The 13,416-nt window shown below is 47.4% G+C and overlaps 2 protein-coding genes across 4 annotated transcripts in view; both read right to left on the reverse strand.

The window, feature by feature from the left end:
• The window catches only part of RPLP2 (ribosomal protein lateral stalk subunit P2), a 142,270-nt gene that overhangs the window by 6,328 nt on the left and 122,526 nt on the right, over positions 1-13,416 (reverse strand). The window lies entirely within an intron of this gene.
• Positions 9,365-13,416, reverse strand: part of CD151 (CD151 molecule (Raph blood group)) — a 33,305-nt gene continuing 29,253 nt past the window's right edge. For all 3 annotated transcript variants that reach the window (XM_057412795.1, XM_057412797.1, XM_057412796.1), the window contains 3 exons: positions 12,990-13,145; positions 12,287-12,373; positions 9,365-11,501 (listed from right to left, as the gene is read on the reverse strand). In XM_057412795.1, the coding sequence (XP_057268778.1) occupies positions 11,442-11,501; positions 12,287-12,373; positions 12,990-13,145 (303 nt within the window). In that variant the 3' untranslated portion in view covers positions 9,365-11,441. The remainder of the gene's footprint in view (positions 11,502-12,286; positions 12,374-12,989; positions 13,146-13,416) is intronic.

A 13,416-nucleotide genomic window follows, 5' to 3' on the forward strand; every position in this document is an offset into this window, starting at 1 on the left:
TTATCTCCAGTGCTTCCTCTCCTCTCCTTTTTTCTTTTTAACTAAGTCTTCCCTATGGTAGCATGTACGAAAGCGTGCTCCTTTCCAGACAGTTCTAGGAGATGGAAGGGACAATGTCCACTTAATGGAATAAGGAATAAGCAGTAATCAGAGCAGTGTCAACTACTCAGTGTTAAAGGCTGCACTGATGTGCTCCTACCTACACTGATCAGCAACTACCCACCAGCAGATAGGCTCTGCGCAGCTCTTCATCAATGCAGTAATGGTTTGTGATAAAGCCAAGCCCTCAAGCCTTCCATTTCTGTAGAAATGTAGAACTTTCATAATTGAGTTAATAAATTCGTATGCAGCAACGGAATAGCTAAAGGTTGGGCTGGAGGTATAGCAAGACATTTTGCTATATTCCCCCCCAAAAAATTATAAAACCAAAAATGAGTGCTGCTCCCAGCTGTAGGCCTTTCCTCATAATGAGATGTGCAGCCGAAGCAACTACTAACTTCAGTTTTTTAAAGAAGCAGTAGCAGTTTGACTGGGAGATCTTCTTCCAGGAGCAGACTAGCAAATGGAAGCATAAAGTTAATAAGGGCTTGAGTGCTTCACATCATTACAGAAACGACTCCACACGTCATCAACTTGATTGCTTTTTTTAATTATAATTGTCAAAACAGCATGAAGAAAACCCCCTTTGGATCCACTCAGCACTAAATGCAGCCCCGACAAATGGCTGCTTCCCTCCATTAAGCAATATTTCAAAAAGGCAAAAAAGTAATAATTAAATTCCACTGATGAATAATTACTTCTACTAAATAAAGAGAAACAAACACTACTGGCCTTAGTGGTTTTCACATCAGCTACCCGAGCTGCTACTGAACCAAATGAACATCTGAAACTTACTCTAAACTCTGAATGTGATCAGCTAAACATAACTAGAGAGAGCTTCAGGCTTTTGCTCCCTTCTGCACGTCTGCTTCCAGGGGGCTCCTCCAGCAGAAGCGGAGAAGTCACACTGCATGTGAGGTTACTGCAGTATCACAAACTTAAGCTGGTTATTTGTTTCTTCTTTATTTTAAAAGCTACAATATTCAGGTAGCTGAAGGAAAAAACAACCTCCGGATTTTGTCTGTTCATAAATCCATCACAACAGCTTGGGGGGGAAACAGTAAATAAGATATTGGAAGAAGAGCACAAGAGGCCAAAAGAAGAGTACCTGCCTTTGGATGTGCTATTTGCAACCGAAGCCAGGTACCAGGCTGTGATATTGGTACGTGGTATTGATTTGTTCTTAATCCAGAGAAATGCCCCTGTAATGAACTCTGCTGTGCCTTTAATGATTTCATATTGAAGGATGTTAGGTGCCTTGCTCATAACAGAGTAACAGCAATTCCAAAAATAGCAAGCCTCATAATAAAATGTTATCGAGGAGCCTGAATTTCAATATAAAAGGGACTCTGCAATACTCAAGGGCTTACTAGATACAAATGCATACTTTGAAAAGTTGTATTAAAGTCATGTTGGTGCCTGAGTTACAGAGGAAATGTGAGATGCTACTCCAGGGAGCAGCTGAGCCCCAGGTCCCCTGGAAACTTTTAGGCAGATGTGATACAGGCTGGATTTACTCCCACCAGATGAATGGGGCTGGATGCCTAGAAAGCAATGAGATGCTTTTGCAAGCTGCCTGCGAGGGACACGGTGCTCCTTGGTGACAAACAGGGACAGCACAGCAACAGGGTGCTGGACCAGATGCCATGTGCCTGATGTTGGCTCTGCCACTCACCCCCCAGCCTTAGGCAGGAACCTCCCAGTAGGCCACCAACAAGCTGCCATTGCAACTGGTGCAAGTAGGCTTGCAAGAAAGGGAAGCCACCATCAGCTCACCAGCGGGAAGAAGCCAGCATCCTCACAAGCTCAGGGCCACCGCAAATTGCTCAGAGCTGCGAGCACCAGGTCTAGGGTGGACCTCACTTAGAGGTGAATCCTCAGCTTTAGCTTCACCAATGCAGCAAACAGCAGCCCAAGTTGAGCCTGACAGCTCTGTCATGTTGAGAGTATAGAGATTTGGCAGAAAATAACCCCCTTGTGTTCCAGCCAGTCCTCAGAGATCAGAGGGCAGGGTGCAGCTGGGCTTAGCTTCCGATTACAACCAACCTGCCACTGTACATTTAGTCAGTCACATTTAGTAAGAACTTTCACAATTACAGATTCGCAAATAGTGCGGTTCATTGAAGCAACAGAAACACAGATTCAGAGTGTGTATTGCTGCTGCTATACAACACTGCCATTGATAAATTCACTTACTGCAGCAGCACTAAAATCCAAAGCTAGCCAATGATTGGTAATTCATTAAGCTTAGTTCCACCCAAGTATCTTCCAACGTAGTCAGAGATGCAAATTTTACTAAAGGGGAATCCCTGCTCTGGGGAGGAGAGAGGAGCAAGCCCATCAACTTGTCTGTAGAGTCATACTCTCATCCTCTGCCCATCTGGAGGGGTTCAAATACCAAATTTATCATTTTGAGAGAAGTGGAGATGAGACTGTAGTCAAATTGCCTGCTGCTGCTGTCACAGGTGTTGGGGGGGGCAGACACTTTCTCACTGTGATGCATTTTTTATATGTAAATGAGGGAGTTTCAATTGCCTTCTGTCAGGCTGCTCAAGGGTCCTGGGTCTTGAGCAAGGGCAGAACAGAAGGGTGAATCACATCTCTCCCTCTTCCACCGGGCTGAGGTGGGAGCAGTAAGGGTGCTCAGGCCTCCACCTGATATCCTAATCATCCCCATCAGGATGTTGCAACGACCACACCTTGTTAATCCCTTCACCACTGGGCTCGACCACAACCCATTCTGTTTTGACTGGTGCCAAATCCCCTTTCTTGGGCTAGAGGTGCAGAGGGAAGACCCAACCCTGCAAAGAGCCACCTGGGAGCTGCTTCTGGCCTTCAAATAACTCCCCTCATGGCACCAAGTGGTTTCATTAAGAGCAAACTGGGGCATCTCCTGCCACCTCCAGTGGACTGGGGGGGAGGGGGGGGGAACATGACAGGATTTAATTAGCTGGAGGAGACAAGGAGTGAACATTTGCTTCCTACAAGCCCTGACAGGGAGCTCAGAGCTTGGCTTATAGGTTATCCAGGAGAGGTGTAGTCTGAAAAAAAAATCCATTAGCTCATTTATGTAAATAAAGGCGAAACTTATGTATAAAGGCATAATTGCCATAATTATAGCCTGTTTTTCTGCCCAGAAGATGGTGTCAGCAGGGCTGCCCCTGCCTGCAAGCTCCCAGCACAGGGTAGGTGGAAGTGCCTGAGGGTGCTGTGGCTCCTGTCTCCTCCCTCCAGGACCCCTTCCTGGACAAAAGTTGCATTAAAATCCAGGCCAGAAAAGTGAACCTGTTCCCCTGAGCTGGCTCTAAGCAGGTGATTCAGGAATTGCCTCCCTCTCTCCAAACGCCCTCTCTACTTTAGGCTAGTCCCTGCTTCTACTTAACCCACAGGCTGGCACCACTTTCCCCCCTTGGGAGATGACAGGCATCCTTGGTTCCTGTCTCCTGGAAGGACTCTGAATCTTAAAGCAGTGAAACAAGAGCATCTCTCCAGTGGTGCGTGGAGAGCAGAAGATATTTGCATTCATGTTCCAGAAACCTCTGCTGCAAGAGCAGAATTAAGTTTACCCAAAGCTCCAGGCTAGAAAAAAGAATTGCTGATGCTAAATCAGAGGCTGCAGTTTGGTACCGATTTGTGTTTCCTATTGTTGGTTTCAGGAGAGGAGTGCACTAGAGTTCAGCAATTTTGTAAGGTCGTAACTCCTTTGAAGCAGTATTTTTATTGTTATTCAGATTATGGGCAGAATTTAAGTGGTGCCATCAGGACCACATGGAGCTTAGCACAGCTTGTACTAAAAGGAAGTTTTCAATCTAAGGGGACAAGGAAAAGGAAGTATGATTGGAGGGAAGAAAGAAACACTGATAAGAATTAATTTGTCGCCATGCTTAGCAGCCTTGAGCAGCAGCTCTCAGGTGCAGGGAAGCTTCGCTCTCACTCAGGCAGGCACAGGATGGACTTCCGCAGTGCTTCGTGCTCATCCACTGACATCCAGCACCAGCACCAGGAATCTCTGAGTATCCCATCACTTCACTAAACGGGTCACTGAGCTCTGCCAAAAACCCCGATGCAAGAGCTGTCCTCAAACCTCCTGGCAAACTGGGGACACAACACCAGGCTCCTGTATTCCCAGTCAGCACCTTAACCACATCCCAAGGACCCACGGCTCTGCCTGGGAAATACTGCTGCTTCTCACCCACGTTTGTTTAAATTCAATTTACTTCCAGTTGAAGGTAGCGTTTTTTGATGAAAAGGACACCAAGAGCCCACATTTGATGAGACTCTGATTTTAATAGCCCCATCCAGTGCCATTCACTATGGTAAGTGAACTATGCTTTACATTTGGGGTTTAGGGGTTTTTTTTTGGTTGAAAAAATACGTATGCAGCCACCTTTGCAGTTGTTCTATGAGTTAGGGCTCCACTTCCTGTTTTGGGGTTCAGGACTGTTCCATTTGGAAGTGTGGACAAACCTCAGAAATGTTTCCTTTGAGTGCCACAGGCTGCTAAGCTAGAGCCCGAAGAACTGAATCATTCATGAGCCCATTCGCAGAGCACAAGGCACTCAAGGAATGAAAGAACAGGTCAGCCTTCAACTGACTGCTATTAAAACCTTTCATTAAAGTCCTGGAAGAGAGCAGCAGGAGAGGGAGGAAGAAGGAAAAGGAAATAAATTATAACCTCAATCACGTCTGTGGATCGATGAAGGAGGCATGGAAAATGCAAGGAAGGACAAAATGTGAATTAGCCTGGGATATCTCAGAAAGTTGGGCACATTTAAACAGGACAAGATTTAATTTAGATAAATATAAAATGGTACCTGACAATGCTCAGCATGTAAGAGAGGAATAACATGCAAGAGGAGCTGTAAGAGATGGGTGTGGAGGGACATGCTTTCAGGTATCATTTTGTAGTGGTATTAGCAGTTATTTTGGCTGGGGGTACTGAGCTGGCATCCTCTGGGAGTGGAGATAGCAGTTGCAGTCCTAATCCCAAAACCAGAGCCTGGTGCCTCACATCTCAGGCCATCACTGGTTAACACTGCATCCCAGAATGGGCAGCAAGAAATCAACCAACCTGTTTTATACCAGTGTCTAAAACATCCTGGGAAAACAACTTGTCAGTAAGGACTGCTTGGGAGGCTTAAAAGGTGATTAAACAGGCAGCTGTCCCAGGAATGTCCCTATTCTCCAGGAAAGGGGAGGCTTTGACTGTAATTAAAATATGCTCTATGAGCACATGAGCAGTGCAGGCAGCTCTCTGCAAGGACACCTCACACCGGGAGTCCCCCAGCACTCATCACATCCTTGCCATGAAACAGTTGCCTCAGTTTCTCCTGCAAAACAAAGCAAGAGGCTTAAGCTTAAGCTTTTTGGTACTGCCCTCCGTTCCCCAGAGGGAGATGCTTTGCACTGATGCGGGCACCTGCTTCCTGCCTGCATCAGTGAGGTGCCATTAGACATAAGTCTATTTATTTACAGCCAGTGGCAGGTAGGACACACAGCTGAATGTTAAGGGGGCACTGCTATGTTAAAGAGAAAGCCATTTGCTGTTTGGTAAAACAATTCCCCTTGGCTCCTCATTAATCCAGGGCTGAGAAGCCCTTTAGAAGAGGGGAGGCTGAAGTTGTGACTTCTGGGAGGGGGGGAGCACCCCTGACTCCCTACAAAGGGAGAGGACGATCTTTGCCTGGGAAGAGAGAGGGGACTTTAACTCTGGAAGGAAGAGCACATTTCTGTGGTGGCAGGTTTCAGGAGTAAAGGGGTTCCATCATTTCTCAGCACCGTAAGAAATACAAACTTAACCTGTAAAAGTTCCTGCAGGCAGTGGAAACCCTCCAGCATGTCAGGAAGAGACACAACACAGATACAGTTAAATGCACACACACACCTATGGCCAAAGTCATGAAGAGTCACTCCACACTCCCTGCACCCCAGGGTCAATGACTGGTTTGGGCTGGCCTCTAACCACAGAGGGGTGGGTGTAAGCAGCTCAGTGTGACCCTCATGCTCCCATGCAGCTGCTGTAAACGTGCTACAGCCATCCGAGCCACCTCCGGGACTGCAAGGGGGAGGGTTAAGTTTTGCTGTCCAACAGGGGGACACAGCAGCCATTGGCAGGACCAGGCCCTTCTGGGACACCGGGCTCTCTCTACACTCTGCGTAGGCAGAAACTGCTTTCCCCTTGTCAGTTTGCTACTTAAAAAATTGAAGCCTGGAAATGCCTGATGCTCAGCAGCTCTTTTTCTGCAGGCAGGAGCAGTAATCAGAAGACAGAAGGCTGCAGATCCTGATGGCCTTAGAGTGTGTAATATCCTCTTGCTAATGCAGGCAGCCAAGAAAGCAATAGGAACAGCTTCCTGCACAGGGAGTAAGAGGACTTCAAAACCCCAGTGTGTCTCATGATCTGCTATGATGGAATGAGTCACTGTATGAATTTGGTGGGCATGAGCATCTCTGCTGTTCCTGTGATTATAGCTCATTTGAGAGCATCATGCCCTCTCCCACCAAGGAATTTGCCATTTCTAGACGCACCACATGAATCCGCTTCCTGTTGTCTCCTTGGCCAGCTGAGCAGTGCCCCTGGCACAAACACCACCTCTTCTCCTGACAAGGCTTTAGCACAGAGCAGCAGCAGGCAGACATGCACCTCTGGCAGTAGCAGCTCATGCAGCCAGCAGCCCTAAGAGCAGCTCTTTAATAGCACAGGAGCCAGCCCGAGACCCTACAGCAAAACCTGCCACACCAGGAGAAGCTGTTGGTCTCAGCTCACATGCACCTGCGCCTCAGTTCAGCACCAGCACTCCCCAAGGCATCTCTTGTCGCTGCTTGGTGCAGAGTGGCAACAAGCAGCACAGAGCACCTGGCATCTTCTCCCAGGGGTGCACACACACACACATGTACACATGGAACCCTGCAGAGGTTTCATGGCAGGAAAGGAGAGAGTGTTCACCTTTGCCATTTCCTAAGCACAGTGTATTAGTCATATCTTGCCAGGGAGGAGAGTATCACTGTCTGCTCCTTGTCTTTCTCTCTCCATTGCTGCAGCCCCACCCAGTCCCAGCACAGCAGGAAAACCAGGACATTACAACCACCACTGAAGGGAGATTTTATAAATGGTGAAAGAAAGAGGCACTAGGGCCTCCATAAGGGGAAAATTCCTCCCAATTAAACGGCAGGAGGAGCAGAAAGGGCATGGTTTGGGTTAGAAGTCATCGTGCAGGGGACGTGTTGTCTCTTGTTTGAAACTGCAGCAACAAGATGACCACCCCTTGCAGATACTATTTACTGCTACATCAGTTTTCCCTTTTATTCCTGGTCAAATTGCACTGACCACCCAAGCACTCCAAGAGAGCAGACCACCAGCTGAGCTAATTGCTGCAAAGAGCAATTAGCACACCCCACATCTCCAGGTGCAGAGTGGAAGAAATCTGCACTCTTGCCTGAGAAAGGCAGCAGCACCACCCAGAGGCTGAGGCTGTGTGGCCCATGGGGATGCTGTAAGGCAGTAATTGTACCCTAATCACAGACACTGCAGAAGCAACAAATTAAAACAAGAGAAACAGCTTCTAAGCAATTGCTTCATGCTGAAAGACACTGTGCTACAGACTGCACAGACACCACCTCATGATAGTCTTGCATAAGGGGAACTAATTTCCTTTTAGGAGTGGGAAAGGGTGACTGGAGCCACTCAGCACCCCTCATGACACAAAGTGGAATGGGATGAGGCATGAGGAGTTGTGGGCATTTCTCTTTATGACGTGGCAAAACAACTGAGTTGTGGGCATTTCTCTTTATGACGTGGCAAAACAACTGTGGTGGTACAACAGCTGTTTAAAACACCCTGTTAACAGAGCCACCTGTGCCACCTTCTGTGCTCTTGCTGCAAGCACAGAACCCCAGCCCACCCCACGCCTCCAGTCCTACCTTGCTGAACACCCCTCCAGGATGAGCCCTCCTGGCTTAATTCATGTTCCAACTTCAACTCACATCTCCTGAAATAGAGCAGCCAGAGGCACACATAGGTCTGAGGACCAGGCCTCATAAATGGGCACCACCCCATCCCTGTCTTACCCAGTGCATCCCAGGAGTGCATCTGCCCTCCCCAACTTAGCAGTGGCACTGGCTCATCAAACTGCTACTGAGCCACCCAGGCCTGTCTCCTTGGTATATGCCCATATTTGTGGCTTTTTTAGCTGAAGTCCCTGCTCTGAGCCAAGGTCAAGCCCTCAGCTTCAGTCTTGCACAACCAGTGCCTTGCTGCAGCATGAAAATCAGGCATGTTGCTGGGGCTGGAAGGAGAGACCTTCCTTTCTAGGCAAGGGAACACCAGAGCGTCTTGTACTGCACTTCCCTGGGGCTTGGTGACTCCATGGCCCCACTGCCCACAGAGCCAAGCAGCTTGAATTAGATTCACTTAAATTACAAGAGTTGAAGTCACAGCACACTGTGCTGAGCCCTGAGAGCCACCGAGCGGCAAGCAAACGTTTAGGTGCAAGCAAACGTTTTCATATGGCCAGATACAGGCGTGTTTGAAACTGGTAATGTGTAACTTTCAACCCTAAATCCTACAGGGTAAGAAAAAGGGGACACACGTGCTTTCTTTTTGACATGTCTGTGATGTAAGACAGACAACCTACTCTACAGCACATGGAAGAAATACCCCACACCACTGCAGTAGCCCACCTCTGTCTTTATAGGCAAGGCAGAAAGGGGAAAGATTTCCACTACCTTCGGGGTAAGTGGAAGCAGATACAGGAGAGCACAGAAAAGCTCTGAGCCAATTTATACCTCCAGCTGATCTTCTTAAGCAGGCCTGACTGGTAATGAGGCAGCAGCTGGGCGAGCAAGGTGAATGCAAGTTACCTGGTGGCAAAGGCCTTGCTCTGTTTGCCCCAGCACTTTGCAAGTGATGAGAAAGTGCAGCCTGTTTGGCAAAGCTAAGAGAGGTCACTAATCATCCCAGTGGGCGCAGCGAGGTGTACCACAGACCCTGAAGCAGTGCTGGGAGCACACACCTCCACGCACAGACCACAGCTGACATACAGTACCTGGTAACCTGAAGTTCTGCAACTTCAGCTCTCAGGGCGCCACAGGCAGGAGCAGTCTGCAGCACCCTCCTGCAGCACACCACAACCAGGCTGGCAAGATCAGTGACACAGAACAAGGTTCTTCCCCAACTTTCTTCTCAGCCTGGTCCTTCAGACCAGGATCTGAGGAATCCATATAACCCACCCAGCTCACAGTACCCCTTCACTTTTGGTACACAGAGTAAGTACAGAATCTTAAGCTTTATTTTTCTATTGGCCAGCAACATAAACTGGTTAAAAAAAAAAAAGCAATGAATATTATTACACAGAGAAAAAGTATAAAACAACTCAATGGACACAAGCCAGCTTAACTGTTCATATCTCATTCTTTCTGGCCTCTCCCAACCCTGTACAATGTATGTGAAGGGAATGGGCAAAGGCAGCTGTGAAGATACAGCTTAAGAAACTAGAAATATTGCCTCAAGCAACATGCTCAATGTTTTCCTCTTAGTTAGTAGTCAATACTTATCAGGAACTTGATTATAAAACAAGAAATAGAGTTTTCTCCTTTAGATCATTATACAATAATTTAGATTTCTTTCTCCTCTTTCCTTCTGCTGTGGAACCAAGGATACGCATCAGTTCTTCCCCCTCTCTTTCTGCATTTGTTAAGGATTCTTTCATGGGGCTGATGATGGGGGAGTTTCAGATTGATCTGCTCTGAATTTTAACTTGTCACCCTTTAGTGTTAGTTCAAGATCTCTGCTCTGTGAACTAAAAACCCCACAATGCTGCAAGACCCTTTAGGTTTCTGAATGATTTTGCTCATGTTAGCTGCCCGCTGCCAAGAGTCAGGGCTCAGCCAGCACCACTAAAAGGCCAGGTCATTTATAAAAGGGCTTGTCTTCACGGCTTAGAAACACCAAAGCCCCACAGCTCTTTCTGCTTCATGGGTTAAAACAAAGGTGAGGGCAAGACAAGAGGCACACAAGATCCTGTGACATGCTAAGACCCTGCTGGCATCATGATGGCACAAAGTCCATGGCAGTGGTGATGTCTGTGTCCTGTAGGTATCCAGAATCCCAGTGCAGAGATAATAATTAATTAAAATTTATTAACAGACAGTTAACCCAGCACTGCAAATTTACCAAGTGCACTGGGGCAAGTGGCTGATGTCAACTCTCCTACCTTGTCAGCAGTGACCAGTCAAGTGGGCTTCCAGATCCCATTAAAGCCAGAAGACCCTCAACTGATTAATGAGCTCTTTGGAGGCTGATGAAACATTTGTATATATTAATTTCCTGCACAAGAGAGACAAGCCTGGAAGTTTTAATTAGAAAAATCAAGCCAAGGGCATCTCTCAGCATTTAAGAGATACGAGAATGCGTTTCCACTAACTGAACAGGCCAAAGGGTAGCAATACATGCCAGCTCCCGAAACAGACCAGTTCTTCACCAAACCTCAGCAGGGGATAGGTAGGAGGAAAGAGAAGTTCTCTCACTCATACTGGAAGCCACTCAATAAAACAGACTAGACCCATAAGAATTAGACAATAGTCCATCATCTTAGCTCCAGAATCACTAGGAGGCAAAAGACCTCTCATGGCTCTTAATGGCACTGTGCTGGGGGAAGCTTCAAGGAAGAGGAGGAAGGATTGCTGAGAAGTCCTAAGGCACCCACATCTTGGCAACACCAGTCATGACAAGATTTCAACTGCACCAAGTTGTGCTCCCAGTCAGGAGGGAGAGTAGCTCCTGCCCCAGGCAACCAGGCAGGCATCTTCTCAGGTGGAGAACAGCCAAGGACATTGGTGCATGCTTGGGAGGAGGGAGAGAAATCTTCCATGTATGAGACACTCAGCTCTGGCTCCAGCTCAGCACAGAAACATCATCTGTCCTCACAGTCAATGGTTGGTGCTGCTGAGCCACTTCTCAGAGAGAAAACCATGGGTGTTGTATAGCATCCTGATACCTTCATGCTGACTCACAAAAAATCTCAAGAGAAATGGCCCTGGATAAATCTTGCTTCATAGTTGTATCAAGGCACTGTTTCGCTAAAGCTTCTAGCAGAAGATCCACAGCTCTTTTGTTTCTTGATAGTGAAGAGGACCAGCTGAACTCCTAGCTGCCTTCTACATAACAAGGAGAGTAACCTTCCCCCAAAGGGGCATGTAAGGCGCTGCGTGGTTTGAAAGGCATTTAATTACAGAGCCAGTCCTCAGGTTTACAGACACTTCTGTGGTGGTGGTGGAGGAGAGTGGTCAGGTTGGCAGGCACTAAGGGAAGAGGCAGAGGGGAAGCAACAGAGTTCCCGCAGCTACTAATATGGTTCTGACTTTAAACTCTTGTACAAGCAGCAGGTGAAAATCATCCCAAAGATCTATGGGGTGTAAAGAGAAGAGAGAAATGCATGAAAAAACAGAATGGATGCACTGGAGCTTGCAAACTAACAGTCTGGACCCAGCAACTAGCTCCTGCCTGGGGATACCGCATTCCAGTTTGCAATAAATAGCCGGAGATAACACAATATGTGCCAATCCTCAAAATCAATCACCAGCAGCTTCTCTGGGGTGTAATGTGGCTACTTGCCAGAACAAAGGGGAAGATGAGGAACTCCCAGAGAGACATCTGCATTTGGAATAAAAGAATATCCTGTGCCTTGCCTTCTAAAATGGGAGGGAGAGACATCCATATCCTACCTCTTTATTTGTCATCCTCTCCCAAATCCTTTGCAGAAGCACAATGCTATTCTTCAACATGACACAGCCAAGGGAGAAATTCTGGATGGCTTAAAATAATCCTAATGGCCAGGTTAGGGAACTCCAGACTGGCTTTTCAGTGCGTGGGCAATCACGGCACATCCCCACAAGAGGTCTCCCTCAGGCTGCCAAACCACCTGCCATGGGCAGCGCTGCCTTTCCCACAGCCCTGGAGTAGAAGTCTCTCCCCCTTGCCCAGCTGCACTCTGTCATCAGAAGCAAATTTTACAGACCGGCAGAAGAGGCTTTTGCTTTGAAGCCAGTGAGTCCTCGGGTACCGAAATTCTTGGCAACTTTTTCTTGCCACGCAGGGAAGAGCCCAAAATCTCTTTCTTTTCCATCCCTGAGTTTCAGGGTTCCTTTAACTTCTGCCCGGCACCCCCGAAACTCCACTCAGCCTTTTTACCTGCACGCAAGCAATGCTGATCCCCACTGCCCCGATAATTTTCAGATGCTCTTGAATGAAGTTTTCCAGCTTGGTAATGCAACCGCTCTGCAGGGTGAAAGGAGGAACATGGAAAAATCAGTCTCATTTTAACCTCTTGTTCACTTTAATCCAATGGTTGCAACCCTTGAAAGCAATGCTACAAAAAGCCGCCTGTGAGCAGGCTCTTCCCCTGACATCACTGGAAAAGCTGCATCATGTTTTGTATTGCTCTGGACCTACAGCTCAGGAGCTGTTGAACAAACCCAAGACAGCTGCTAGCTGAGCAGGAGAAATGCAGAACTGGTCACAACACACACAGAGAGCGTGTCATTTTTCCCTCTGAGATATGTGGAGAAAGGTTCCCTCATTCACTGTCCAGCACTTGCCTGGAGAGGGTATTTATTCTCATCAGGCCAAAAGGCCACAGAAATGCAGCCAAGTTTCCCCCTATCACCAGCATACTCTGGAGTAACAAATACAACTTATTCTTTTTCTCTATATTGACATATAATAGCCCAGATGGCTGAATGCTGAACTAGAGAAATGAACTCTGCTTTCCAGGCAATCCTACTGACTCTGAAACCTACTGACAGTTTGCAGTGATAACCTAACACCGTCACCCCCTGCCCACCTCCTTTACATACTTTGTGACAGTCAGCTCTGAAGCCCTTTTGCTCCTTACCTCCTTGTAGATGTTGGAAGGATGGTCTCTTCGGCCACACAGGTCAGTTATCGTCTTACAGCAGCTGTCTGGGACTTTCCGTCCACTGGCCTCTGGAGATTTGATCCACAGGCTGTCAGCCCAGTCTGTGTAGTTGTTGCTCCCACAGCACTTGAACTGCAGGTAAACAGAGCAAATGCTGAGCCTGCAAGCACTGCAACCTCCTCACTCCAGCCTCCCACACCAAGCCCTGGGATTTACCTTCATTCACAGAGAGACTCCAGCAATCTCATGGGCTTTTTTTTTTTAGGCTACTATAATTATTAGTGACTTTTAAAGAGTCCCAAAGTGGCCACTAAATACCATCTTCATCCATTTTTCAGCAGCTGTTGACTTTTGGTTACTGCTGGGATTAACTGTGATCAGAGCACACCTGCAGCTGCCTCAG

Source organism: Pezoporus wallicus, unplaced genomic scaffold, assembly GCF_028554395.1.
Source record: "Pezoporus wallicus isolate ANWC-B61680 ecotype Strahan unplaced genomic scaffold, APGP_CSIRO_Pwel_v1 scaffold_6885, whole genome shotgun sequence".
NCBI classification, from domain to species: Eukaryota; Metazoa; Chordata; class Aves; order Psittaciformes; family Psittacidae; genus Pezoporus; species Pezoporus wallicus.